The following is a 27,517-nucleotide window of genomic DNA, read 5'->3' on the forward strand; positions in this document are numbered from 1 at the left end:
TTGAGAACCGGTTTGTTGACTGTTTGCGGTGCAGTATGCGTGCACATGCCACATCTCCCCGACGCTTCATGGAAATGTACAGCTGTAGTGTAAACCCCTTGGCCGTGGTCCGAACCTGGAGTGTTTCAAGGTTACCATTGCTCCAGCTGTTAGGTTGTCATGGAGCCAGCATACATTACAGTGCAAACCTGACCTCTGTTATGTTTGGAACCTTCCAAAGCATGCCCTGTAATCTGAGCATTACAAGCAGGCGGTGCCACGGTTTTTGTGCCAGGTGGTGTGATGGTTTTGCCTTTTGAACTACCCCCTTCTTCTCCTCTCCCCCTGATCCTTCAGGTAGGTGCTGGCATACTCCTGGCTCACACCGCCTTTAAGAGTGTTCAGTCCATGTTGAGTACTATTCCATGTAGCTCATTCAAGATGTCTCTGCAACAGTGTGTTCCAAGCTTTTAGCACTTATCCCACTGCACTGACCATTCTCTTGCTTTGCCATATACTTGTGACATTATTACAACTTAGTGTGACACAATAGGCCCGATTCACAAAGGCAATCTGAGACAAAAGTATAACTTTAAGACTTTTGGTATTCACAGAGGTAATTTACAAGTCGTATCTTTACATTTGCAGTCGAGCCGAATCTCTGCACTCGGGCCGTACTCTCTGGCTCCAGCTGTACTCTCTGGCTCCAGCCATACTCTTCGACTTGGGCTGGACGAAGTATAATCAATTGGCTGGAATACAATTTTTTACAATAAGGAACATTAGGAACATATGATAAATGGTAGAGGAGGTCATGAAAATCAGTTTGGGCAGGGAAAAGGATATGGCCAAACACTACATCATATCCCAGAAAAGTTTGCTCCTTTGCATCATGGTACATGCAGTCCATGATTTGTGCTCCCCTCTGTGTTAGCTGTAATTTCACACTACAGTCAACACTGAGGGGAGTGCAAATCATGGACTACTGAACACAGAGAGGAGTGCAAATCATAGACTGCATGTACCATGATGCAAAGGAGTAAACCTTTCTGGGATATGATGTAGGGTCCGGTCACACCCTTTTCCCTGCCCAAATTGATTTTCTTGACCTCCTCTTCCATTTATAACTCATTCCTAATGTTCCTTTTTATAAAATATTGTATTCTGGCCCATTGATTACACTTCATCTGGCCCGAGCCGGAGAGTACGACTGGAGCCAGAGAGTATGACTGGAGCCAGAGAGTACGGCTGGAGCCGGAGAGTTCGGCCCGGGTGCGGAGAGTACGGCCCGGGTGCAGAGATTCCATCCCAACTGTGGACATAAAGATATGACTCGTAAATTACATCTATGAACACCAAAAGTTGTAAAGTTAGACTTTTTTCTTGGATTGCAAATATTTTAGTTTCTCATAGAAGCCAGACGTGTTCCAAAAAGTCACTTCAGCTTATTGTCCTTATCCCCTTTTTTTAAAATTCAGCCAGTGGCTTCTTTTTCAACAGAGTCTGGCCAACAGAGTACTTTTCCTGTTGGCTGATAAGTGCTGGATTCTAGCACTGGTGTGTTCCTCGTTCAGGATGATTCTTTTAGTGCCCCTACTCATGCCATCCCCGGTTAATGTTGTGGTGCAGTAGAGCACTATTACCTAGGGCCAGTGTTCTAGTTTTGTGATGGGCCTTGGGCAGGGGTTCTTTGTTGGACTCCAAAAAGGCTAAACTACCCACACAGTTCCACACCACACATTTCCAATCTAGACATCATAATTTGACTCCAAACCACATAATACAACTCAAGAACACAATTCCACAACACACCACAGACATTCCATCCACACCACACACTTCCACATCATGCCACAAAATTCAACAGTACACCACATAATTAAACAAAATACCATTCCACATAATTGCACACCATAACACACAATCCCACTCCACATAATTCCAGTACAATAAATACCACATAATTACAATCCACATAATTCCACAGCATACCATGCCACATAATTCCATTACACAAATCCACTCCACACAATTGCACACCACACAATTTCATAACTAATAATACAATTTAACCCTCATAATTCTACTACACACCACATACAGACACTCCATAACACAAAGGTAAAAGACAATGTCATTTACAATGCCAATAGCTGTAACTCAAAGAAATGTGAGACCTATTGCATTTCCAATGCTTGTTTCCTTTCAATTTTTAGACTTGTATTCCTGTTTTAAAATTGAATAAACAAGACTAAAACCCCAAGAATTAAAAGAAAAAACCTGGACTGGAGCAGTACATCACACATGAACCTTGACAACGTGGTTGGGCTGCTCTCAAAGCGTGCTATTGCGTTAGATAGTATCCTGCTGGATTCTGGAACTTGTAGTTTCTTCTGTTCACACTAATGTTGTTATGCATCCTAGCTCACATCATGCAGAAGGCTGGTGTCAATTAGCTGAGGGTGGAGGCACAAAATATGAACACTCTAGGAAGTTAACTGAGGTCAGTATAGTACAGGCTCGTCTGGATCCCTGGCATTAAGAATCCCTTTTCTTCCACTCCTCTTACTTGAATTTCTAACTCTTTTAAGATAGTTTACAATGCTGGTTCGTGCTATAACATTGTGAATGCAACTGACAAGTGATTTACTTTATGCTGACGTATTTTAATTGTCTTCTTTTATTTGATGTATATTAAACTTTTTTAGTGAAATGAAATCAAATTGTTTACATTTTATTGTACATTTCTTACAACAATATGTATATTGATTATTTTACAGTGCCCCCTTGGCTGACTTATAATTTTTCTTAACCAAATACATAAATCTTCCCACCTCATCGTTTACTGAAGTCCGATCACGGAGCTGTTGTCTCTTGGGGGAAAAAACCTTTACAACGCAGTCATTACATTGCACTACCTTTGCATAGCAGTCATTACATCGCAACATCCTTTACATCGCATGTCATTACAATGCAACCATTACATCGCATGTCACTACAACGCATGTCATTACAACGCATGTCACTACAACGCAGGCATTACATCGCAAGTCATTAAAATGCATACCATTAAATCGCATAGTACCCCTACACTATCCAACACTTACCCTACTGTTGCACTCTCTGGAGTTAGAATAGTAATTTTTACCCCTACACTATCCAACACTTACTCTACTGTTGCACTCACTGGAGTTAGAATAATAATTATTACCCCTACGCTATCCTACACTTACCTCCAATGCGATGTAATGGTATGCATTGTAATGGTATGCGGTGTAAAGGTATAATGCAATGTAATGGAATGTGTTGTAAAGGTAGTTTCTAAAAATGCGATGTTATGGCATGCGATGTAAAAGAATGCAATGTAAAGGATGTTGTGATGTAAAAACTGTGTTGTAAATGCATGCATTGTAAATGTAGGCGTTGTAACGTCATATGTTCTCTCTTGGTCCTTGTCACTAAAGCAGTGCACAGATATTCACCAGATGTACTTACTCATAGGTTAGAGCATCCTGTGTTCCATTGTGTCTCTTTCTCACAGCGAAAGATTTTGACAACCTTTGACTGAAACCTTCAAAACATGAGAAAATAATTATTGCTGAAGCAAAAACAGAGGTTGCTGGATATTAACATGTTGCTTAGCTGCAAAAATCAACCTCAAAGTAGAACTGTGGTCATCGCCACTTGCATTGTATTAAGGCAATGCCATCTATGCTCCCATCCCCTCAAACAAGAAATCAAAAACCGAGTTTACCTTAATAAAAAATACGTTTAAAAGCTGACATTTTATTTATTTATTTCACTGTTTTGTAAAGTAAAACATACTGCACACAGAGCGCAGGCCAGGCAGAGATGGGAGTCCCGGGAAGAAGGGTTGGGGAAGGAAGATTTTGGGAGAGGAGGGCAAACAATTGAAGATTCTTCTGAAAAGGAGGGGAGAAGCTCTGGAGAGAAATGGTTTCCTGGACATCGGTTGTCCTCGGGCTTATTCTGAAGCTAGAGTCATTGAGATGCTATTCAGCTTTGGGGTCAGAAAGTTTCATAGTAAGACACCTGGGTGTATAGGTACAAAAAAATGTCGGAGTGGGGAGCTGCACCAAATTTGGCAGCGCCGTACTCTGACATTTTCAAAACGCAGGGATGCGCCGTGTTTCCTACAAGACGGCACACCCCTGTGTTTTCCCTAGCTGTGATGCTAATATTAGCTGCCTGGCGCCAACACAAGCACCCTTGCAGTATAGTGCAAGGGTGTCTGCATTGCAGGAAATTATTGTTTATGTGCAGGAAGGTGTCCCTTCCTGCACATAAACAATCATTAATGGCTTTTTGCTCTTCCTATGTCTGCTGCATTCTGAAAGCATTTCTCCTCATGCATGCATCATTCTAATGCCTGCACTTGCATGGCATTAGTTTTTGGCGCTGCCACAGATTTACAGCTCCCCGTTAATCTGGGGCAGTGTCAAAAAGCAATGGGTGTTGCGGTGTAACGCCCACAGCAACACCCGTTGCACATCCCTTTCATGCAGATACCTGCGTGAAAGGGTAGCATTTTTTCATAGCGGCGTTAGGCCACAAAAAAATAGCCTAACGCCACTTTGCAAATATGGTGCAGGGCATTGCATCACCGAAGCGTTAAAGAAAGTGACTCTCCAGTGGCACTAGGGGCTTGTACATATGCCCCCTGAATAGCTAAAGGTTTCTCCTAATAACTCAGTTACGATCAGTGAGGAAATCCCATTTCCAGCACAAATTCCTATCTTCACTCGAAACAGGACTCCGACCCTGATGGAGACTGCACATCCCATGAGTTTCTGTCAGCCCGATAATCGAAGGTCAAACTTGGTATCAAAAAGGTGGACAAATAATGCATATTCGAAGGGTGACTAACATGTGCCCATTAGCACAGTCTTCCTCACTCCGAGGAGCAGAAAAGGGAGTGGGGTAGCAAACTCCACACTTTGCATTCACAAGGGCACACAATTTTTGGGCCTCTTATAATGGCTGCCTATTGGGCAGAGTTGACAACTTAGATTGGAGGGATATTAATGATTGACTGGGAGTTCAAGGTGTTTATGCCTAGCCCTCCAAAATGAGCAGTGTGTCAGGCAGATTGTAGAGTCTAGTCTGCTGGCAGAAGGGAAGCAATGTAGTTATTGTAGTGAGGGCGCAGCTTGAGATTTTTTGTTTCTCAGTATATGAGCCAATCAAGGGACCAATGCAGTCCTTAGTGACATAAATGCTTCTGTAACATTCACCAGGAGCGTAACATAGCCCCATGCAGTCCCTGCAGTGCAGGGGAGGGCCCAACCACCCAGGGGGGCCCCCATCTCTTCCGGGGGGCCCTTTCAGCCAAGAGACAATGATTATCTGTGAGATATGGGAGACTCAAGGGCCCCTTATCACATTCTGCAGGGGGGCTCCATCATTTTGCGTTACATCAGTGGCATTCGCTATTCTTTTTAATATATAATACAGTTTTTACCCAGTTCTAGGCCTTTTGCCACTGTTGGGGCTCTCTGTATGCAACACGTTCTTTGCCATTCTGGGGATCTTTGGGGAGTTGGGTTTGAAGAACTTCTACCAAAATATGCGGATCTTGCCATTCTGTCATGTTGTGTGTGTCAGTCTGTGAGTCATGTGTATTCGATTTCTCGGTGTCAGCGTATTTCCTTCACTCATACGTGGCTCGCTTTGTCCCAGTGCCATGGTCTCCCCTTTTGCCTTCAGTCTCTGTGCAGTGCTTTCACCTCTAAGTGCAACTGAGTTTCTTGTCCCACAGTAAGTGCATTTCAAGACAATCCTACACCAATACCCCTCTTTACCTAACTAACAAACTAACAATATCTATCTGGAGGTCAGTGCCAGATGATAAGTTCCAACATCGGTAGATTAGAAACTAAAAACTGCAGGAACGAGAAAACAATCCTTCTCTACCATGCCCCAAAGATTGTGAACAGCATCCCCTCTGGCATCCGCACAGCATCAACCCTCCTTTAATTCAGGAAGAAACTGAAAACTCAGCTCTTCAAGAAGCACTTCCTCCGTTAGGCTGACTTCTCGCCCCTTCCACTAGATCCACCGCCTTCCTCCGTCCCCCACCCACTTTTTTCCCTAGAAGTTGTTAGCCAGCTCTGTTTGCGCAAAGTTACATACATATAAATATCTGTTGTATGTTTCACTCCTATAATATCTTCTCATACCAATTGTATATTCTGCACACCGTGTTCCAAATATATACTGCCTAAATCAATAAGAAGCAAGATCGGCTAAGGCCATGTCATGAGGGATACCATATTCCAGTCCATCTACAAACCATTAAGCTCTACAAGAGATACTCATGGTTGAATTTAGGTGAACCATCACTACAACATTCATAATTCATTGAGTTAATAAAAGAATGCCGAGGACAGGAGCATCTTTTTTCACAACAGGGCAACCCAATATTCCCCCAGGGAACTGGGTAATCAATATACTGAGAAAAACAAATCCTGGAGTAATTATTTGCAATCCGCTTTTTAATTTGTTGGTCACACGATCCAACAATGTAATGAATCTAAAAAACAAAATAGGAGACCAAAGGCATACTGTTATAAAAAAATTATTTTGTGTTTTTAGAATTTATCAAAGAGAGAAATTACTAGCCGGCAGGGTAGTATGCACTGTGCACTGTGCTTGGGGTTACTGAAGAACCCTGTTATTTTATGTAAAAATGATTAAAGAATGATGAACTAATCAAACCAATAAACTGTTTATGACATCGTATCAATTTATCAAGATATATACATAAAATTCCTTCCTCCTATACATCATATGGTTAAATGAACATAACAGATAATCATTACATCATAATGGTTGCATGTAGATAATATACATGAACATTTTTTAAGAAAGCCGATGCATTTCAGGACTGGCACGTCCCTTCCTCAGGGGAAACCTCAGACTTGGGAAACAGTTGTTCTCCAATTTTAAACCGGATGGCACGGCAAAAGCCCTGTGGGCGTGTGGGTGAATAACCAAGGATACTCTGTGCTTCGATGGTACACGTAAACAGCTTATGGCAATGACTGAGGTCGGTCGTTGTAATGATCAAGTCTAAACGGCAATACGGGACAGGTAGCTGCTGGTTCGGTAGAATTTATCATACATAAAACATATCATATTCAGGGTCAAAAAGACACAATTGAAGTATATCAATGCAGCAACGCTGTCACAATCCAAATGATCAAACAAACAATAATGGGATAAATCAGATATTAGATCACTGGGAAGCGAAAAATCCTCTTAACCGCATATGTTTACAAATCCTTAGTCCCGTTACATTCTTTCTTTGTTCCAACAATGATATGGACCGATGAACAGTATGATACTGTCAATGATGTCAGAGAGTGAGGAACTGTCAACGTTTCAGTCTCTTAAGGCCAAAAGGTCCCCAAAAACCATCAGGACACAGTGTTGAAATGCCCAGGTCTGTACAATACCTGAATAATCTAATCAAACAAAACACTAAAAAATATGACAGTACGCCAAAAAACATCATGTGCAGCGCTTGCCCACAATGTATCACCTCATTCAGTGACTACCAATTCAACAAAATATGCCACATAAATAATACACACCAAAAAGTGCTCAGACCTAATGATGCAGGTGTCTACCCCTAGTAATACCAAAAGTGACTGCCACTCTACAAAGAATACCACAAAATGCCAAACAAAGACACCCCAGTGTGCCTCCAACTAACCAAACTGACCCATGTGCCTAGCACATGAATGATAAATTACCTCAAAGATGTGGCACTAGAAAATCTCCACATAGCAATTGACCACTTCAGGATAAAAAGTAAGTATTCAGTGTAAAGCAGCAACACCAAGTGTTGTACCCATAAACATGCACCACAATTGACCACCGCCTTACCAAAGGCAAAGGGATTATTACTCCTACCGGGTAAATCAATCTGTAATAAAAAAATACAGCCTCTATAAATCCAAACAATCTAAACATCTGATACATTGTGGGCAAGCGGTGCACGTGATGTTTTTGGGGGTACTGTCATATTTATTAGGGGTATGTTCACAAGAACGTGTGCTAAACATCACCAAAAAATGTTAACGCAACTTTACACATCGCAGCCTATCATGGGAAAATAACCCTGTGTCATCGTGGAATTCACAACAAGGCGGCCCCATGCGATAGTTTGCCGAAACCGCAGCCAATGCCCGCGATACAACCACCTAGACGGAGATAAAAACACAAACCCCAACGCGAAAAAACCAGTGATGGGCCAAAGCGCGATGAGGAAATCAGCGCTAAGCAGCGCCAGGCCTGCAACACACACCTGGCAGGTGGAAAAATCACCATAAAAGTAGAAAAAACACCCAAACACGCACTGACCAACACCCAAGCACCATGGAGGCAGCTGGAGCAGGCGCAGATGACGAGCGCAACCCCACAAGCACCCCAGACGACCAGCCCGGGACCTCAGGGACAAGGAAGGGCAACGACAAGAAGAAGAGGAAGACGAAGTTCAGTCTGCAGGTGAACAGGATCATAGTCATGGAGGTGATGGAACACCATCAACAACTGTTCGTCACCTCCAACGTGTCACTGGGCACCAAAACTGCAATATGGCGGGACATCGTGGGCAAGGAGAATGCCGTCGGAGGGCACAAGAGGACAATGGACGAGGTCAAGAGGCAATGGAATGACATCAAGCGAAAGACCAAGGAGAAACTTGCAGCCAACCAGAAGGCAGCAATGCAGACTGGAGGTGGGGGCCCAGCGCCACAGCTCGTGCTGGATGACATGGAGGAGCTGGTGTTGACAGTCATCAGTGTGGATACTGTGGCCGGAGTCGGGGGACCGGACACTCCTCGAAAGGACACAACACAACTGCAACAGGGTGAGTGACCACCAGGTACTGGGGGGAAGGGTGGAGATGGCCACGATGGCACACATGCACAATCAAGCAGAGCACAGTGCACATCCTCGATGACTCTGGGTCATCACCCAGATCAATAGACTGTCACAATGTACAATGTCATGCTGTCTGAATGTCAACATGTACCATGCGGCTACATACATGTGCACACATTGCAATACACCATCTCCCCTTCATATTGCAGGGCCACTGTCAACACCCCCTGCAGAGCAGTCCCAGCCACTCTTCACTGATGACGAGGAGGACAACCCCAGCATCAACGCACAAGCCCTCCTAGACATCATTGACATCACCCGCGACTTACCTCCAGGATCAGGGCTGCCCAGCTGCATTGAGGAGACCCCACCCACCACCCAAACCACCCAGAAGGAGGCACCTATGGCCCCGGCAGTCTCCCTAGAATCCCAGGAACAACACACGGCCTTCCAATGCCGTGTGGTGGAGGGCCAGAGGGAGGCGGCTGAGCAGGTGCGGGTGGGGTTCGACCTCATGGCTACCAAACTGGACGCCATCCTTGGATGTCTAGGCCTGCTCCATGGTCTCCAACAAGCCCTGACTGACATCGCTGGAGTCATGACATGGAGAGAAGAACACCTGTCCACTCAGAGGGGCTCCAGCGAATCTAGCCGTGAGCTGGCACACATGCGGAGGCTTATGGAGGACATGGTGCGGATGGAGGTGGAAAGGATGGCAGCCACTGCTGCACACCAGCGAAATGTAGCTGGGAACTACCATGCCGTGCAGATCCTCATCATGGCATTGCTGCCACAAGGCGAGCGATGATGAATGCTGCTGCCCCCACACCATCCACAACTCTGCCCCTGGTGTGCCATTGCCTCACAGTGCGGCAGACGTATCCACTCCAGCACCTGATGTGTCAGTGGCACACAGTGCCTCAGCCGGTACTGCAACACCCACAGGTGGGGCAGGGCACACATCCGAGGATGAGGACGTGGATGGGTTTGTGATCAGAAGGAGGCTCTAGCATTCATTTCCACCACCTGGCCTGTTTCTGCTTGGTGCCGCACATGGCCCCATGACCTTCCACTGACCCCCGATACACTCCGATGCACTCACCTTGGACAGCGACATGGACTGCCATATCCTGTTTGATGACCAATGACACGGAGTGCAGACTGCGGACTGTACCCTTCCTCTCCCGCAGTCCTTGTCATCCCCGGATGGACTCTGGCCGGCCCTCCACGGGCCCATATTGTGTAGTGTGCTTGGCATTGCCCTGTACCGCTCCAGCTGCAAAACTGCACTGGATGTGCAAAAAACATCCAGTAGCACACTGCTGTGTTATGTCTTTCATCATTCATGTATGAATGTGTGGATGAATGTAGGGACAGTGATTTCCCTTGCGTCAATAATGCTCATCCTGTGGGATGCCAGTCACAGGGTGCTACATTGCCTATTGTGTTCCGGGTGCCGTGGGCACTACAACAGGGACACACGCATCAGTCTCTTCCATGTCCGGACATGGACTGAACCACGCCCAGAGCCCACGAGTCATTGTTGCAAGCCCTTCGCTGGTCCGGCGTATGGCAGGCCAGACCACTCCGCTTACGCTCCGAGGGGGGCCCTCATTGCTACCAGTCGCAGGCGTACTCGCTGGTGGTGGGCAGGTCACTGGTCTAGTTGTCAGCATGTCACAGCCATTCCCTGAGGGCAGGTTTGCACACACACCACACCCATCCGGCACAGGCGTCACAGACCATGTGACCGACGACGTCACATTCCTCTCTGCCGGTGGTGACTGGATGACGGACGCTCCACGGTTCTCAATCATAAAGAGCCCATGAGTTGTTGCGTACAGGGTTAGTGGCACCCAAGGCCTTGCAGTCGTCACGGGCCTACCACCACATGGCGCTGACTGGGGTTGCACAGGGTTAGTGGCACCCGATACCTAGCGGCCATCACAGGCCTACCACCACGTGGCACTGACTGGGGTTGCACAGGGTTATTGGCACCCGAAGCTTTGCAGCCGCCACGGCACCACGCCACGGGACGGTGACTTTGGGTGCACTGAGGTATAGGCACCTTAAGTACTGAGCAGGTATGCAGTCTGCGATGATGCCCTGTCCCGGCGGTCCGGACAGCTCAGGTTTTGAGTGCCCTGCTGGACCGCAGTGTAGGCCAGAGCCAGCGGGCAGCGCGGGCCTACCGCCACGTGGCGTCGCTTCTGGGATAACAGAGTAGGTGGCACCTATGGGGCTGAGCGGGTGTGCAGCCTGCGATGAGGCCGGGTGCACTGGTATGTCCTCTGCCATGGAGTAATCAAGACCCAGCACCAAACGTGAGACCTGGTGGCCTGCAGAGCAGGGCTGGATGATGTGGAGGGTGCCATGTCCGCGGGCCCCGGGCTTGTGCCTTGCAGCGGCACGTGGTGGGACCTCTTGTCTGCACGCCGGTGGCGGAAGGTGAGCAGTGAGGCCTGGGTGTGCATGGGCGGGCATGCTTCGATGGGCGGCGGGAGGGGCTGGGGTGCCTCTGCCTGGGTGTGCATGGACCGGCAGGCGATGTTGTCTTGTGCAATTGTGTGTACTGTGCCAATCATATATCTGGACTCTGTTTCAGATGACGGGTCTGTCTCAGGTGTGTGACCTGGTGAACTGCAATACATACCGGCAAGTGGTTGGAGACACACCGGTGGCAGCAGGTGAGCAGTGTGACCTGGGTGGGCAGGGACGGCACTCTCTCTCTCTCCCTCTCTTCTTCTCTCTCTCTCTTTCCCCCTCTCTTCTTATCACCCTCTCCCCCTCTGTTTTTCTCTCTCTCTCCCCCTCTCTTCTTATCTCTCTCCCCCCCTCTCTTCTTTTCTCTCTCTCCCCCTTTGTTCTTATTTCTCTCTCTCCCTCTCTTCATCTCTCTCTCCTTAGCTCTCTCTGTCCTTTGATGTGCGCAGGACACACCTTCTCATCATGATTTTTGTCTTGCAGTCTGTGACCTATGGATTGTCCCGAGGGGAGCCGCCATGTGCTTCCATTTCAGTTCAGTGTTCATTTTAATAAAGTTTCATTTGTTGCTTTGAAAGTGAATGTGTGATGCTCATTTTTGTGATGACACATGCATGTCACCAGTTGTGATTGTGCGACATCAGGCAGATTATTTTGTACATGTTTAGTTGTAGCTGATGTGGCATGTCTTTGGTCGGGGGGCTGACGGGGAGGGGGGTCCTGAGGGTGGTGGCGGCGGGTGTTGTTGCCCTTTTGGCCCCACGGGCTGCATGTTTAGTTGCCCGGGTGCATCTGTTGTTCTTCAGGTGTGTGTCTGGGCTGGGCTTCCTTTTGTGGTCCAGGCTGTCATCCAACTTTACACCAGGTCAGAGCAGGTGTTAGTTTCCGGGTGCTAACGCGCCTTATCGCCTGTTTTGTGTTCTTATCGCAGATCTGACTGGTCGTTGAGAATGTTGTGGAGTGGTGTTGTCGTGGCTTTTCGCATGGGTACGCCTACTCTGCATCTCATTAGCGATAGTTGCGGGGTCATCTGTGGCGATGCTTTTTGCGGCTGCTATCGCGGGTATACTGGTGCTGTGGGCTGTTAACACCAGCTTGTGATTGGGGCGATAAGTTTATCGCAACTTTGGCTGCAATAAAGGGCAGTTAACTCGGCGATAGATCCTTGTGAATATCCCCCTTGGTGTTTTGTTTCATTACATTATTCAGGTACCGCCCCGAGCTGGGCTTTTCAAAACTGTGTCCTGATGATGTCTCATGGACCATTTGGCCTTAAGAGACCAAAACGTCCATGGTTCGTCCTCTCTGACATCATTGACAGTATCATACTGTTCATCGGTCCATATCATTGTTGGAACAAAGAAAGAATCTAACCGGACTAAGAATTTGTAAATGCATGTGGTTAGGAGGATATTTCGCTTCCCAGCGATCTTATGTTCTGATTTCTTACATTATTGTTTGATTGATAATTTGGGTTGCGACAGGGTTGAATTGATATTCTTCAATTGCATCTTTTTGACCCTGAATATGATGTATTATGTATGATAAATTCTAAAACCGAAATTATTTTTTAGAACTGTATGCCTTTGGTCTCATATTTTGGTTTTTAGATTAATTACGTTGTTGGATCGTGTGACCAAAGAATTCAAAAGCAGATTGGAAATAATTCCTCCAGGAAAAATGTTTCTGTATAGAGGGCAGGAACATGGCAGCATGGAGTAACGTGGTAACTTTATGCTCCTTTGCTCTATACACTCACGTCTGGAGAAGTGGGTCCTACACACGCAGACCATGGTGATGCTGATGATGGCAGAGACCAATATAATGCACGAGATCACGATGACCCAAAAGTAGTCCCACAACCATTTCATCACTGTCCCTTCTGAAAAGAAAAGAAACAATTGATCAGTGTTTACTCAGCGTACAGCGACAAAACCCTTCCTGTAAAGCAACCCCACTTCCCAGACAGGTAGCTACATACGTCCATTGACAGAATATTGGAAGTTTTGAGTATACACCATCAACATAAAAGACAAGCATTTACTTTTCAGTGGGTAGTAAAAGGAAACACTTTATTCCTTGCAGCTGTAAGACATCTACAGACTGCTCTTACTGTACTGCTGTGATTCATTCCTTACTCAATGATGCTCATTCCATTTATCAGTCTCGGGCTGTCTTCCCAAGAGTCGCAGATTGTGAGAGGGGAAGGACAACTTAGTGGGTCCAGGTAGGATGAAGAGGGGGTGTAAGAAAACAGGACTTTTTGCAGCTGTCCCCCCACCTTTTGCCCCCATTTGGACTACTAGATGCTGGTTTTCGACTCTGACAGTGCACTAAAGCCTGCTAACCAGACTCCAGTGCCATTCAAACATACCGAGGTTTTTTTGCTTACCCGCGTGCATTAGTGACCATCTGGGCACTTTCTACCCATATAACCTTAGTTGGAATGGAGTAGTCTTTTTGAATTCACAACACAAATTATGACGACGATGGTTTTGTTGACTTTACACATTGCTGAGCCTTGAAAAAGTCGTATAACGACGAAACACGTCGGCTGTTCCTTCGTATCAACTACGTGTCAACAATCTGTCAAATGATCCACCTATGTTCAAGATTGGGCCATACCTATTGCTTCTTGTTTGAAAATAAATTGCCTACTGACTGGGTGTCAGTCAGTTTGAACTTTTAAATGTGCTGTGCTCTGCTGTTTGAATGTTTATGTGCTTGGACCACGTACTAAGTAATATTGTGGGTGGCACAATATTTGCATTGAGCATGCCGTAAAACATATTGAGTGTTTACATTTGCAAACTTAACAGAGGTGCTGACTGCGCTGTTCAAAACCACTGCCACCCTTGCTGTATAACCCTTCAATAATAGTACTGGTGGTAGAACCTATAAAATAGAGAAATAAGGAGAATAAAGAGGTTTGGACAACAGTGGATTAGGTTTCTAGGCATCGAGGGAGGGTTCCAAGTGAGGAAGTGTGATTGTGTCAAGTCAATTAACTTGTAGCAACGCAGTGTCTTAGTGCACACCTGATACCCTTTATTGTAAGGCTCATCTAGTCAGTCCTTACGGTCAGATAGGGAATCATAGTTTACACTGCCCCAACGATTACCAACTCAGGTCTCCAGTTTGGATGTGTTGGTGGTCGCAGGATGTGTGCTCTTTAAGGTGTCTCTTTTTGCATGTGTATTTGCACTTTTACATTTTTGCTGGTTCTCCACAGACCCGTTCCCATACACCAGGACACATATTTTGACCTGACCTGGGTGGGAAACTACATGCCAAGAGTAAATCTATATGTGCTGCCTAGGTGGGAAACTACCAGCAAGGGGTATTTGAGTGTCCAAAAACACTTGTATGTGAGTATGTCAGTAAGGTAGACCTGGACAAATATCAACTCCACAATAGAGACTGCTACTTTATCATTAAGGTCAGCATACGTAGGGAATTATAGATTTACTTATCTTAACTTCATGTCTGCTTACCTTAATGATATATTGGCAGTAAAATTGGGAAGTCAATATTGTTGCAGGACAATATTATTGATTTCAATATTGCCACATACAACTATTTCAACCATGATATTGTAATTCCCTATTCCCACAAACTTCCCAGTTTATTGGTGTTTATTTCCCAATGAAAGCATACAAAAAAGACCACAAACCCTACAGTCACCTTTCAAAAGTGGAAATTGCACCATGCTGGTGGATTTTTCAAATGTACTGTAAGAAATTGGATTACTTTTTGGGGTGTGTGATTACCCACCTCAAGGAATAATTGCATCGCTTTTCAAGGTGAATCGTCAAAGTAATTACATTAACTTGAGCTAAAATCCCTGGTAGCTAAGGTACAGAGCAGAAAGCCTTAATTTAGGTCAAAGTGTAAAGTATGTATGCAGTACCAAAACAGTAACAAGGTTGAAATACAAAACAATAACAATTCCAAACAGAATTAGACAAATAGAGTAAATATTAATAAACAAAATGAAACCAACATGACAAAAATCTAATAAGGGGAACCGGAGACATTAATTTTAAAGGTTTTTAAGTAAGAGTACCATTGAGAAGCATAAAGTGTGGGTCAGATACACCAACCAGGTTCATCCTGGTCAAAGAGTTTACTTTCTGACTTTATTTCCTTTAGTCCCAATCCCCCACAGGATTACACTTTTAAAGCCCCCAGGACCTCCGGTGAAGCACTTAGAGACTCACAGTGTGACAAGCAGAGGCCGAACAACTGGGTACCATCAAGGCCCAGTTGACACTGATCAGCTATGCAGTTGCAGAAAAAGGCCTCTTGTAGCTTTAACAGGAGGTCAGCCTCATGACCCTTGGAGTCCATGTCTTTGTCCTGGGTACAAGAGGGAGCAGGTGCAGTCCTACAAGGCTCCTTTCAGGTCAGTCCTCTTCAGTTCTTCCTCAGGCTAAATTGTGTTGCCTGAAATTTGTGCCTGGAGATGCCACATTTATTTATGCCTGGCATGAGCCAGTGGTTGGGAATGGCTCCTGGGCATGCCCTGACCAATTGGTTCAAAGTTCCCAGAGCCAAGCATAGCTACCTTGGGCATTTTCATGATAGCAGATGTCTTCGGCCACATTTAACTTGAGCTCTGATGGCTGTGTGGGGAGTGTACTATGATAATCCTAGTGTACTTTAACATCTAGCAGTAAAATCCAGTTGTGGGTAGTCAATCTCCCCCAATGAACCCAGAGATAGAAGTCTGTTAGAACAAAGCAGGGGGCTCCAGCAACCAGACAGTGGGTACACACAATTTGTTTTGGCATCCTGCTTCCCCTCCTTTTAAGTGCACCCTCAGTTTTATATGTAAACCCGAGTGGACCTGTCAAGCAGGATTTAACACTGTAAAGTCAAAAAGAGGCCCACTGTGATTGGCGCATGTCTACCTGGGTGGGGTGGGGGGTGAAAGGCCTTGCCCAGGTGTCAACTATCATTTGCCCATGACTGGAAAGCCCTCTTTGAAGTTCCTGGTGCCAACACCACTGGTCAGTCTGTCAAGTGAACAACAATACCTCCCCACACCCAGGTCATTATTCTCCTTTCTGTGGACAGTTTTCACACCTCTTCAAATGCTAATTACTGACTGGTAAAAGTGTGAAAACAAATACAAGTTCACCCTCCATGAACTTCAGACAAGTTAAGGATACCGTCATTACTTTTCATTAATATTTATTAAAATACAAATTCATCACTGACTTGGATGTTTAATAACAAGTAAAAAAATGTTGTTTCATTATTTTCCTAGCTAGCTCCATTCCCAAAATATAGTATTATGATTTTAGTCTGTGCTCTGGTTTTCTACTTAGGACAGCTAGGTCTGCCACAAGAGCAAAGTGTTCAGAGTAATAAAACTAGCTAAATTATATGGTTCAACAAAAGGAAAAAAATCCTGGGTGACCACACAGAAAAGGCAGATTACCTTGATTTACTTTCTATGAATCAAACCAAAATCAAGAATTTACCCTCACAGAAGACTTTTTGTGTAGCTAAGTTTAACATCGTTTAGCAAACAACTTGGGAAATTGGATCTTCACCAATGACCTCAATATGTCATCATTTATTTATTTAATCACATAACATATATTAATGAAGAATTGCTCAAATCGACTGATATCATGTAAAACAATGCATCATACACATAAATCAATAAACATAATTAAAAGGAAAACAGTAAAAAAGCAGATAGATGCAAGCATGCCAATTAACTATAAATATAATTTGAAGAGATATATCTTCGACTGCAAAAAATCAGCAAAATGGGAACCTAAGGAACCAACACTGGAAGTAAATATCAATCAGAGCTAAGGGGTCGAAGCAGAAAATGATTGAGCACACCTTTGAATAAAAAGAAATGAAGTTTTGTAAAGCGCGTGTTTGTCGAGGCGTCTTAGCTCTAGCTGTTTTTGATCTATGCAAGTGGGGGATGAGGGCGGCTATAGTTTTAGGGTGAATAGCCATGTTTTTAGTGCTTTCCTAAACAGCTGTAGATTGGTTTGGCTTCTAAGACTAATGGGTAATGTATTCCATAGTTTAGGGGCCAGATGGAGAAAACTTCTACCACCCCATTTTACCATCTTTACTCTGGGGACTGCAAGTAAGGAGGTAGATGATGACCTGAGATTTCACGTTGGGATGTGACATCTGATATGCTGACTGAGATAGGCAGGCTCAGCCCCGTTGAGTGTCTTATGCAGAATGCACATGGATTTGAATTGGATCCTTGCCTGGACCGGAAGCCAGTGCAGAGCACGAATGCCTTGGTTTATAGGACTGAATTTAGGAATCTTGAGCAGCAGAGGCGCAGCTGCATTTTGTAATGTTTGCAGCTTGCGTATAGTTCTTTTTTTTGCTCCTAGGTAGAGCGAGTTGCAATAGTTGATTTTGGATATCACCAAGGCAATGATGACAGTTTTCTTATGGGCCATAGGAATTAAAGGTAAAATGTTCTGTGTGGTCTTTAACGTAAAGAAGCATGACGAAGTGATGCTGTTGACCAGTTCGGATAATGATAGATGGTCATCTAGCACGACCCCAAGGTTTTTGACCTTTTTTACAGGCCGCGGGCAGGGCCCAGCTGCTTCTGGCCACCAGGAGGAGTTCCAAAGGGAGGTGTCCCTACCAAACATAACCCCTTCAGTTTTATTCGTATTTCATTTTAGGCAGATATCTAACATCCACCTAATAATATGACCCATGCAGCCATTAAAGATTGTTGCGACTTCCTCCGGCTTAGAAGATAGACATGACTATTTGCGTGTCATCCGCATAACAAATGGCCGTGAAGCCATGAGAGCGAATAGGTTTCGCCAGTGGGGTGACGTAAACATTGAACAGAGTTGGGGACAGAGAGGAACCCTGGGGCACCCCGCACGGCAGGGCATAGGGGTGAGATTTATGCTCTCCCAACACTATAGTTTATTCTCTCTCTGTTAGGTAGGATCTAAGAATATCTGAGGCTTTGCCTACAATCCCTAGGACAGGCGCTGGATGAGTATTTGATGATCAACCATGTCGAATGCGGCCAAGAGGTCAAGCAAAATCAGTAGTGCTTTCCCTCTACCATCGAGGTGGACACGTGTATCCTCAGTGGCGGTGATCAGGGCAGATTCACCGGTCCAAAGGCCGGAATCCATTTTGCACCCAGTCTAGTTTATCGTTAGCCTCAAGGAATAAAAGCACTTCTTCATTAAGAGCGTTTTCAAGGATTTTGGATGGAAATGGTAGGCAAGAGATAGGCCGATAAGTGCTAACCTCCGTAACATCAGAAGATGGTTTCTTCAAGATAGGCCTGACCAGGGATTTTTTCCAGATAATAGGGAAGTGTCCTGCATCCAAGATGTTGTTAAAAAGGGGTCCTAGATGGTCAGCAATAAAGCTAGGTACCGTGTGAAGGACTGTTGCAGGACAGGGGTCCATTGGAGATACTGATTTTGTTGACATTGTAAGCTTCTCGACTCGTTCTGGCGTTAAGGAGTTACATTTTTGTAAATAGACCTGCATGGTCGCTCAATCTTTGTTAGGCCCATCTGGATTAACTCCAGCCTTGCCATTAGAGAAGTCCTCGTAAACCTTTTTCACTTTATAGTGAAAGAACTCTCCTAGTTTGTCACAAAACTGTGTATTAGGACTAAACTGGTTACTCTTACCAAACTTGGCTAAAGCAGAGACTGTTGTAAAGAGTTATTTAGCTGTATTTTTTGCAGCACTCATTTTCTTGGTCAAGAAACCTGTTTTTGCCGAGCTTATTGATTCTTTGTACTTTATTAACGCCTCTTTATAGTGGTTTTTTTCTGTTCCAGAGTACACCTTCCACCAAACTCGTTCTTTAGCTCTGCATTTTTTCTTTTGTTCTTTTAACTCAACTGTATACCATGGGGCTGATGGCAATTTTCTACCAGTGCATGTGTGAGTCTCTGGGGCTAGTTTCTTTGCTGCCGAATCGATCCAACAATTGAAATTCAGTGCTGCGGAATCAGGGTCGGAGTCTATACATGGGCTAAAAGACCGTAAGGTAGATTCAAGATCCGGGGTGTTTATTTGCCGCCAGTGGTGCGATGTACCCATCCTGTTCTTATTAGGTTCTCTGATGGGTGGTCCAAAGGGAAATAATTTAAAGAAAACAGCACTATGATCTGTCCATTTCATGGGGAGCGTGCTGCTAAATTTAATCTGTGCATAATTGGTAAAGATACCATCCAAAGTATGTTTACCAGTGTGGGTGGGCTCAGTGACAATTTGGGTTTAAGTCAAAAAATGTTAACCCATCAATTAAGTTGATGGTGTCACGATTTTCGGTGGACTCTAGGTGAAAGTTAAAGTCCCCCAGTATGGAGAAATTGGGGTATTCCATACAGGACTCCATAACGGATAGTATGGAGGAAATGAATGGATTCCTAGGACCAGGTGGTCAATAAACTAGTAGCCCGGTAAAAACTGTCATATTGTTACATTTAAAAGTAAACAGGATAGCTTCTTCCTTCAGTTGGGGAATATCTGAAAATGTAGCTTTGATATTTGAGCGATATGCAGTAGCCGCCCCACCACCTCGCTGTCCTTCTCTATCAATTTTAAACCGATCGTAGCCTGTTGGTATGGCGATATTCCGGTCCGGCTCTTAAGAACTATTAGTCCAAGTCTCAGTAAGGAACATTGGGGCATATTTACAAGCTGGCGATAAAAAATTATCGCCGCTTTTGCGGCCGTTTTCGTTTTCGTTTTAGCAAGGCCACGCTAATGTGTGAAACCTTGCTTTAGCGTGTAGATTCCTAACGCCCAGCTTTGCATCTCTAATGAGATGCAAAGTGGGCGTTCCTGACCTAACATGACAGGAGAAATGTCGCTAAGCTACATTTCTCCTATCATCAAGCCCCACGCTATGAAGCATAGCGGCAGGAAAAGTAGCGATAACCCCTGTTATCGCTACTTTCCTTACGCCTGCTTCAGGACTGATGTAGCCATGATATCCTATGGAAGGTGGATATCATGGCTATGTTTGTGGGTCCCTATCAGCAAGCTAACGCCACACTACATGAGATTATCGCTGGGTTTCCAGCGATAATCTCACGTTAGGCAGTTAGCGTGAGATATTTTTATCTCTGAGGAGATAAGCGTTGCTAATAGCACGCTATCTCAGCGATAAAAATCCACGTTACCCAGCGATAATTATCCTCACGCTAAGAGTGCTGAGCGATAATTATCGCCGGTTGTTGCTGCTATGCCCCATTATGTCTGGCTTATGTTGGTCAAAGAAGTAAGCGAGGACGTATTTGTGCTTAGGGAGTGATCTAATATTCAGTAGGACACAGGTTAAAGCGTGCTCATTGGAATTACATGGACGTGTGATAGACAGGTTAGTAGCGCTAGTGATGTTATTGTGGAAACCAATAGTATTAGTGCCCATGGTAAAACTGAATGTGGAGCAGACTTGTACCGAAAAATCGCTCTGAGAGTTTATTGGTTTACACCTATTTTGCTCACCTATATCCCCTGATTGGTGGTATGACACTGTGTCACGGTCGACAGTATCGACCTACCAGAATACTGCCTTCAATACATCCTCTGTCATTAAACCATGAGTGTGAACATATCTTTATTTTTCTTACCTTTACATCTACTTTCCTTGACTTTTCTTGCCTTCTAATGGTTAGGACTCGACACAATAAGCTTATTTGCTGATTTGTGGAGGTTTAACACCTTATTGGCAATGCAAACCACCCTGAAAAGGGACATACGTGAAAAAATGCACCATGCCCAGGTCACCACAGTACCCTGCACTGAGTAATGGGCAGCCGGTGCAAAAAGTTCAATATGGGGGTGATTGAGTCATAGGGGCAGATTTATGTTTCCTGGCGCATCCCTGCAAATCAGCATGGATGCGCCAGGGAAGATACGTCACGCAAGTTTGCCCTTGCGCCACCGCAGATGCGCCGCATTTACAATGCGGTGCATCGTGGCGCAAGGACAAGCAGATGCGTGACGTATCTGCCGGCGTAAGGTTGGCGCTGTGCTGAAGTTGTGTCGCAAGCGCGACGCAACTTCAGCACTGTTCCAACCTACCCCATACCTAACATGGTGCGTCAAGCCTTACGCCTGCTTCAAGCAGGCGCAGGGTTTTGACGCAACAGCGTTGGGAAAGTGACTCAGTGGAATCTTATAGATTTCACTGAGTCACTTTTCAGGGGCATTCCTCCGACGGAACGCCCCCCCTGCATGGAAACGCCCACATGAAACCTGACGCAGGTTTCATGTGACGCAGGGCTTTACACCGTGACGCATCTCCATAGATGCGTCACGATGTAAATAGGGCGCAACGTGGTGCAGGGTTTACGCCGCCGCTGCGTCACAAAAGTGACGCAACGGCGGCGTAAAAGTGGCGCAACTGCAACATAGATCTGCCCCATAGTATCTTGTTTCAGCGGTCAGATGTGCAGCCTTGTGAATGGAAGGTTCCATGGAGAGCAGGGTAAACTTTAGAGACCATACACATGGGAACTGTGTAAAATAATCAATAGACTTAGCGTACACATCACAAGCATCTATTTATCAAAACGAAGCATGTTAATAATACCTTAGGATGTCAAAACAAATGAAGCATGTCCAAAAAAACACTGACTTCGCTTTCTGTTCATGATTCACATTAGAGCCACTGCTTTAGAACAACAAGAGCAGCTAATATTTACAGCGACTTAAACTGTAAGCCTTTGGCACTTAGAGCCACATAAGAAATACACTGCTTAGCTGCAGTAGTGGCTATTGACCTGTGCATAAAGATGAGTTAGCTTAAAAAAAAGTATTGGACTCAGGAAAAAACTATTGGAGATATCAAAACTGGGCAGATGTTTATAACCTGCAGAACTTAAAAGTTATACAGGTTATAAAAAGTGGCCACTAGATGGTGGTATTTGCTAAGAATATTTTTCCATCTACCTTTTCACCAAATCCCTTTGAACATCCACAGACCTATTCGGCAGATATTGCAGAAGTAAATTCATAACTATTTATAAACCACACAGTAAAATAATGATATTCCGCAGGATGCAAGTAGAAACGGCATAGAGGTTAAATTGTGTTGAACTGGGAATTACTGATCATCAGAAGTATTTCGTATGCACGTATTAATCGCGAAGCCATCGCTGCTGGAGTTGAAAAACCCAGATCAGTTGACTAGGGGAGAGTGCTTGCAATGTTCAACACTCCGTCCATCATCCCCTTTGGTTTTGCTTTGTTCGCCCTAAGTTGGCATGGTATGCCCAGACGTGGGTCCCTTGCTCACTTTGCCACTGGATTCAATCTAGCCTGGCTGATGACAGCTGATTAGCCAGAAACCGGTCCCAGGATGCTTATTTCCGGTCCAGGGAAGACATGGCTTGGCAGTTCGGGCTTGACTGTTCCCATGAGGCACTGGGTCAGACTGATTTGCATATGGCCATGTCTGAACTGGGGTGGTGGAGTGAGCTAAAGAATGATGATGGATTAAACCCAGATCAGTTGCCTGGGGGAGAGTGCTTGCAATGTTCAACACTCCGTCCATCATCCCCTTTGGTTTTGCGGAGTTGAAACAGCAGACAGCTGGTGTTTTTCTATTTATAAATCAGTGCCTAGCACTTCGCCTGGTAGAGGCAGTATGGCACCTCCACGTTTACCAGATGGATTCAACCTCCTGCTTCCCTTGAAGCAGAGAGGACTCACTATTGCAGCATCTTGGGACAGGAATAGTCAGCGCACTTCAATGGCAGTTCAATCTGTATTCCCTCTTGCATGACGGGGCATAGGGGTGGCTTCAATCTGCAATGGTACATACAATCTAAATAAGCATTTGCAAATCAATCGGTCTCGCCTTTGGAACCTTATATGCATGTAGTTAGCTATGCAGCACATTCGCCTAGGTGCTGAAACATCTACTGTTCTTCAACATGGAGGCAAAGTAAGCACCAAACTGCGTGACACGCCAGGTATGGGAACACATAGAGCGAAATATTGCCATTCAGCGGGGAATGGTATAGTCCAAAACTCTGTTTTTTAATATAAAATCAGGGCCTTCGGTGGTCATATCACTGGAAATACAAAATTTGAAAAAAATATTGTTGTCTACTGGTGCTCGTGGAAGACAATTTATTTGGACAGGAATCTAGAGAATGCTGAAGTGATTATGGTATTTTACTGACCTCTGCTGGTCGTTTTCTATCAAGAAAGTTAAATAGAGGCAGTTGCCAGAAAAATAAAACAAGCATTTGCAATGCAATAGGTCTCGCATTTCCGAAATGTTAAGCTTTTGGCATTGCAAATGCCAATGCCTTTTATTTATCTGTTTTCAAAACCAACACATAGATAAATGGTTTGTCATTTTACAATGCCAGTAGCTCAAATACTCGCAAATGTGAGACCTATTGCATTGCAAATGCTTGTTTAAAGGGGGCCTCGAAACAGGTCTCTATCGGGCTCTGTTGTGTGCCCTTGCACAGGCGGGCCGTTTCTTTCCGGACTGCGGTGACAGCAGGCATATGCATGTACACTGCTCACACTGCTCACTAGTGGAAAAGTTATGGCATGAGGTCATGCAAGGTGAGGTTGTAGGGGGAAGGGAAATCCTTTAAAGAGTCATTTTCTCTCTGGATTTCCCTTCTCTTTTTGAATCTCAGGAGCAGCAGCATTGCCGTGGTGTGACCAGGGCTTTAAGTGGGAGCTTTTTCAACATTATATACAAGCCATAATTGCTGCTTATATATCTTATGCAAGTAACAAACATTCACAAACCCAATAGTTCTGACTTGTATGATGTTACTTGTTGTATCATATATCTGGATGCAAGGACAGAAACAGCAAACTACAAGTCGGGCGGCACACTATACTAAGCACAGATTTGTAGCTTAAGTGTTTTTTAAGCCACGCCCTAATTGCATTGGCCATGCCTGTTTGAGACACCCCCCTGTTTTTTCATCCCACTTAAAGCCCTGACTATACCTGTGAGTGTGAGCTGAGAGTTCCCTGTAGGAAAGGAGTACGTTAATGAGCGTGAGCATATCCTGTAGGAAAGGACAAACTGCATGTGCTACTGCTGCGTACAGGATATTGAGCGTGGGCAGTAAATATGTTGTGGGAGAAACCACAACGAGCTGACATGGGAAACATCACTTGTTAACCTTTTCGGTGCTCATGACGGAACGGTTCCGTCATGAGCGTCGGTTGAGCTGTGCTCATGACGGAACCGTTCCGTCATGACCACGCCCGCGCAAGAAACGGTCAGCGCTGAGCGGGAATCGGCGCCGCATGGAAGAGGTTAAATCTGCACATATAAACAGCGCGGGACGTTATAAACAAAAGAGGGGAGAAAGTGGCGTAATGGCCAGAGCAACCATAGTTGGAACCGGATTCGAGCCTCGGCAACATCCTGCGTTTTTGGGCAAATCACTTCATCTCCCTGTGCCTACCAATAAAATAACGAGTTTGCTCTATAAAAACAGCAAACATAAATAAACAGATGGTCAGCAACACATCCACACCCTTGTAAACCTGGCACCCACGCTTTGAGTGAAAGGACACACCCAGGGCTCTGAGACACACCCACAGGCGTGTAACAGATTGGTAAATCGCACAAGAACCAATGGAGCACAGGAGGGGCCAGGCCCAGTCACAAACGTAATAGACGGAAGTGACACGCCCCCAGCTGAGAAAACACAAGCTGAGCACACCTACCCCTCACAATATACAAGATACAGAACTCGGAGGTGCCTACAGGTCCCCGGACAGAAATCACACCCGGGATCTTCGACACCCCAACAGGTGAACACACGCAGATCTACAGGGGCGACACCCCTGCTCGGGTGTCACGCCCACAAACAGACACGTATCCTTAAAGAGGCGCCCGACCGCTGTGTATTGGAAGCGTTATCTCGTCATTTTGGGCATTTCTATGTTTTGGGCGGATTTTTGTGGTTGTCTGAAAGGTGAATTGTGTGGCATGGCTTTCTCATATCCCATTACAAGTTAATACGCTAGTACTGCTTCTGCGTGTCCAGGCGGGTAGGAGAGACCTTCCGGTGACCGAAAAGGCACCAGGGCGTGCGCGTGAGGCACAGCAGTGCCAGCTTCCAGGCGCTGAAGCCTGCTTTCCCTCTAGGCCATGAGACGCCCCCGGGCCCTCTTCCTAACCTGCACTTTAATCAGAATAATAACACAAGCGAAAGTGAAACTGCATGCTGGCTTGCAAGGGAAGGGGGACAGGAGATGTGCACGCTGCGTGGCTGTAAGTGCGTACACAGGCTCCAATCCGCCAAAAGCCTGCGCGTGCACATCTCCTGTCCCACTTCCGAGGCAAGTCAGCAACAATAGATCTCGCTGCCGACAGCAGTGCTTCGCGCTGCGTTCGCCAGGCGAGACCTAAAAAGAAAGTCCCTCAGCAGAAAACAGTTCTGGTATTTTACTGACCTCTACTGGTCGTTATCTATCAAGATAGTTAAATAGAGGCAGTTGAAAAAGCAGAAAGCAGTTCTGGTGTTTAACTGACCTCTACTGGTCGTTTTCTATCAAGACAGTTAAATAGAGGCAGTTGAACAGGAAAAATAGTCCCTATGCAGAAGCAGACAAGTCATAGGGCTGATCTCCAGAGCCCACAAAGTACATACACATGTATGTATATACAAGAGGTCTTGAATGCTCAACCTAAAAAGCTTAGTATGAGCTTTCTCCTCCTGGGTTCAGTTCTCGCAAAATGGAGATTAGCTATCAGGTGGTTATCTCCTATTGTCCCCAAAGTGTCTGACTGGTTACGAGACATGGCTGAATAAGGAGTGCCATATGCACCGGTCCCAAAAGGACACTAAACTTGCGGATGGCTGGCAGGCCTGGGCGGCAAGGCTTACTGGGCTGCCCGTATGTACACTCCCTGCCCTTACCTTAGCCCTTCCGTAGCAATATAGGGGCTGCTGAGGGACGTGCAGTGAAGCCGTCGCTCATTGATGACACCAGTGGTCAAAGGGTTTGTGATGTAATTTTCTCCAAACTTGGCATTTAAGTAACTCTGCACCTACTCATAATTTTATTTCAGCAATTGAATCATGCATTTTTTTCAGGTAAATTATTTTACCTGTGCTCCAGACGATTTGAGAGGCGGTTATATCCCCCCTACCCTCTAACCCCTGCCACACACAGCCAGCGCAACCCTGGAGATAACAGTTCTACTGAACTTTGAGCTCTGGAGGGAAAGGGGACTGAGAGAGATTGTAACAAAGAAAAGGGAAGAAGGAACAGCGAACAAAGAGAACAGAAGAATAGGAAAGGGCTGTTTATGGTGCAAAAGGAAGCAACAAAAATAAGGTGGCATGAAAGAAAGAGAACTGATGGAGGGGTCAAAAAGTGAAAGGGAATCTACATAAGGGAAGAAAACAGAAAGAGAAAGGAGGAAAAAGAGATATGAAACAATTTAGGGAAGTGGAAATAAGAGAGAAAGAAAACAAAAAGGTAAGGAAAAAGGAGGTAGAGTGAAAGTAAGTAAAGAAAGAGATGGGGAAATTTGGTAAAAAGAAAAGGTGGAATTGGCATGTGAAAAGAAGGTAAAGAGGGAGAATGCGGTAAAAGAAATTATAGAAAGAGAATGGAATATGAGGCAACGAGAACGAAGCTAATGAAAACGAAGGGGAAAGGAAGATGACTGAAATAAAAGAAAGAAATTGTGCTTGAAACAGGGAGAAAAGGGAATCAAGTTATGAAAATGGGAAAGAGAAAACTGGCAGAGAGAAAATCACGAATAAAAAGGAGCGGAGTGCTATGAGAGAAAGAAGCTAAAGAGAAAGAGTATTGACGAGGCATGAAGAAATAAACATACAAGATATACGGGGCCCGCTACTCGCCATGCACAGGTTGCGGGGCCCTGCTGGACGCAATACACAGGGCGGACTCCCCTGATCACAATCCACGGTGTGCGGGGCCACATTGGTCTCAGATCTTATCATGCGGCCCCTTCCATCATATGACCATGTGGGGTGGGACTCTCGGGTCACTGGCCATGTTATAAACATGCAAGCACTGAACACGGGAAGATATGAGCACTTTCCAAATCTCAACATCGAGTTTTATAATTGTATTAAAAGACAGGAACACGCCGCGATGATCACAAGCCCGG

At 45.2% G+C, this 27,517-nt stretch overlaps 1 protein-coding gene across 1 annotated transcript in view; it reads right to left on the reverse strand.

Annotated features, from left to right (window-relative positions):
• The window catches only part of SCIMP (SLP adaptor and CSK interacting membrane protein), a 112,633-nt gene that overhangs the window by 27,315 nt on the left and 57,801 nt on the right, over window positions 1-27,517 (reverse strand). The window contains exons 2-3 of the mRNA XM_085646923.1: window positions 13,133-13,255; window positions 3,475-3,550 (exon numbers count right to left, since the gene is read on the reverse strand). Of these exons, the coding sequence (XP_085503049.1) occupies window positions 3,475-3,550; window positions 13,133-13,255 (199 nt within the window). The remainder of the gene's footprint in view (window positions 1-3,474; window positions 3,551-13,132; window positions 13,256-27,517) is intronic.

The sequence above is a fragment of the Triturus cristatus genome, chromosome 3_2, assembly GCF_964204655.1.
Source record: "Triturus cristatus chromosome 3_2, aTriCri1.1, whole genome shotgun sequence".
Classification (NCBI taxonomy): domain Eukaryota; kingdom Metazoa; phylum Chordata; class Amphibia; order Caudata; family Salamandridae; genus Triturus; species Triturus cristatus.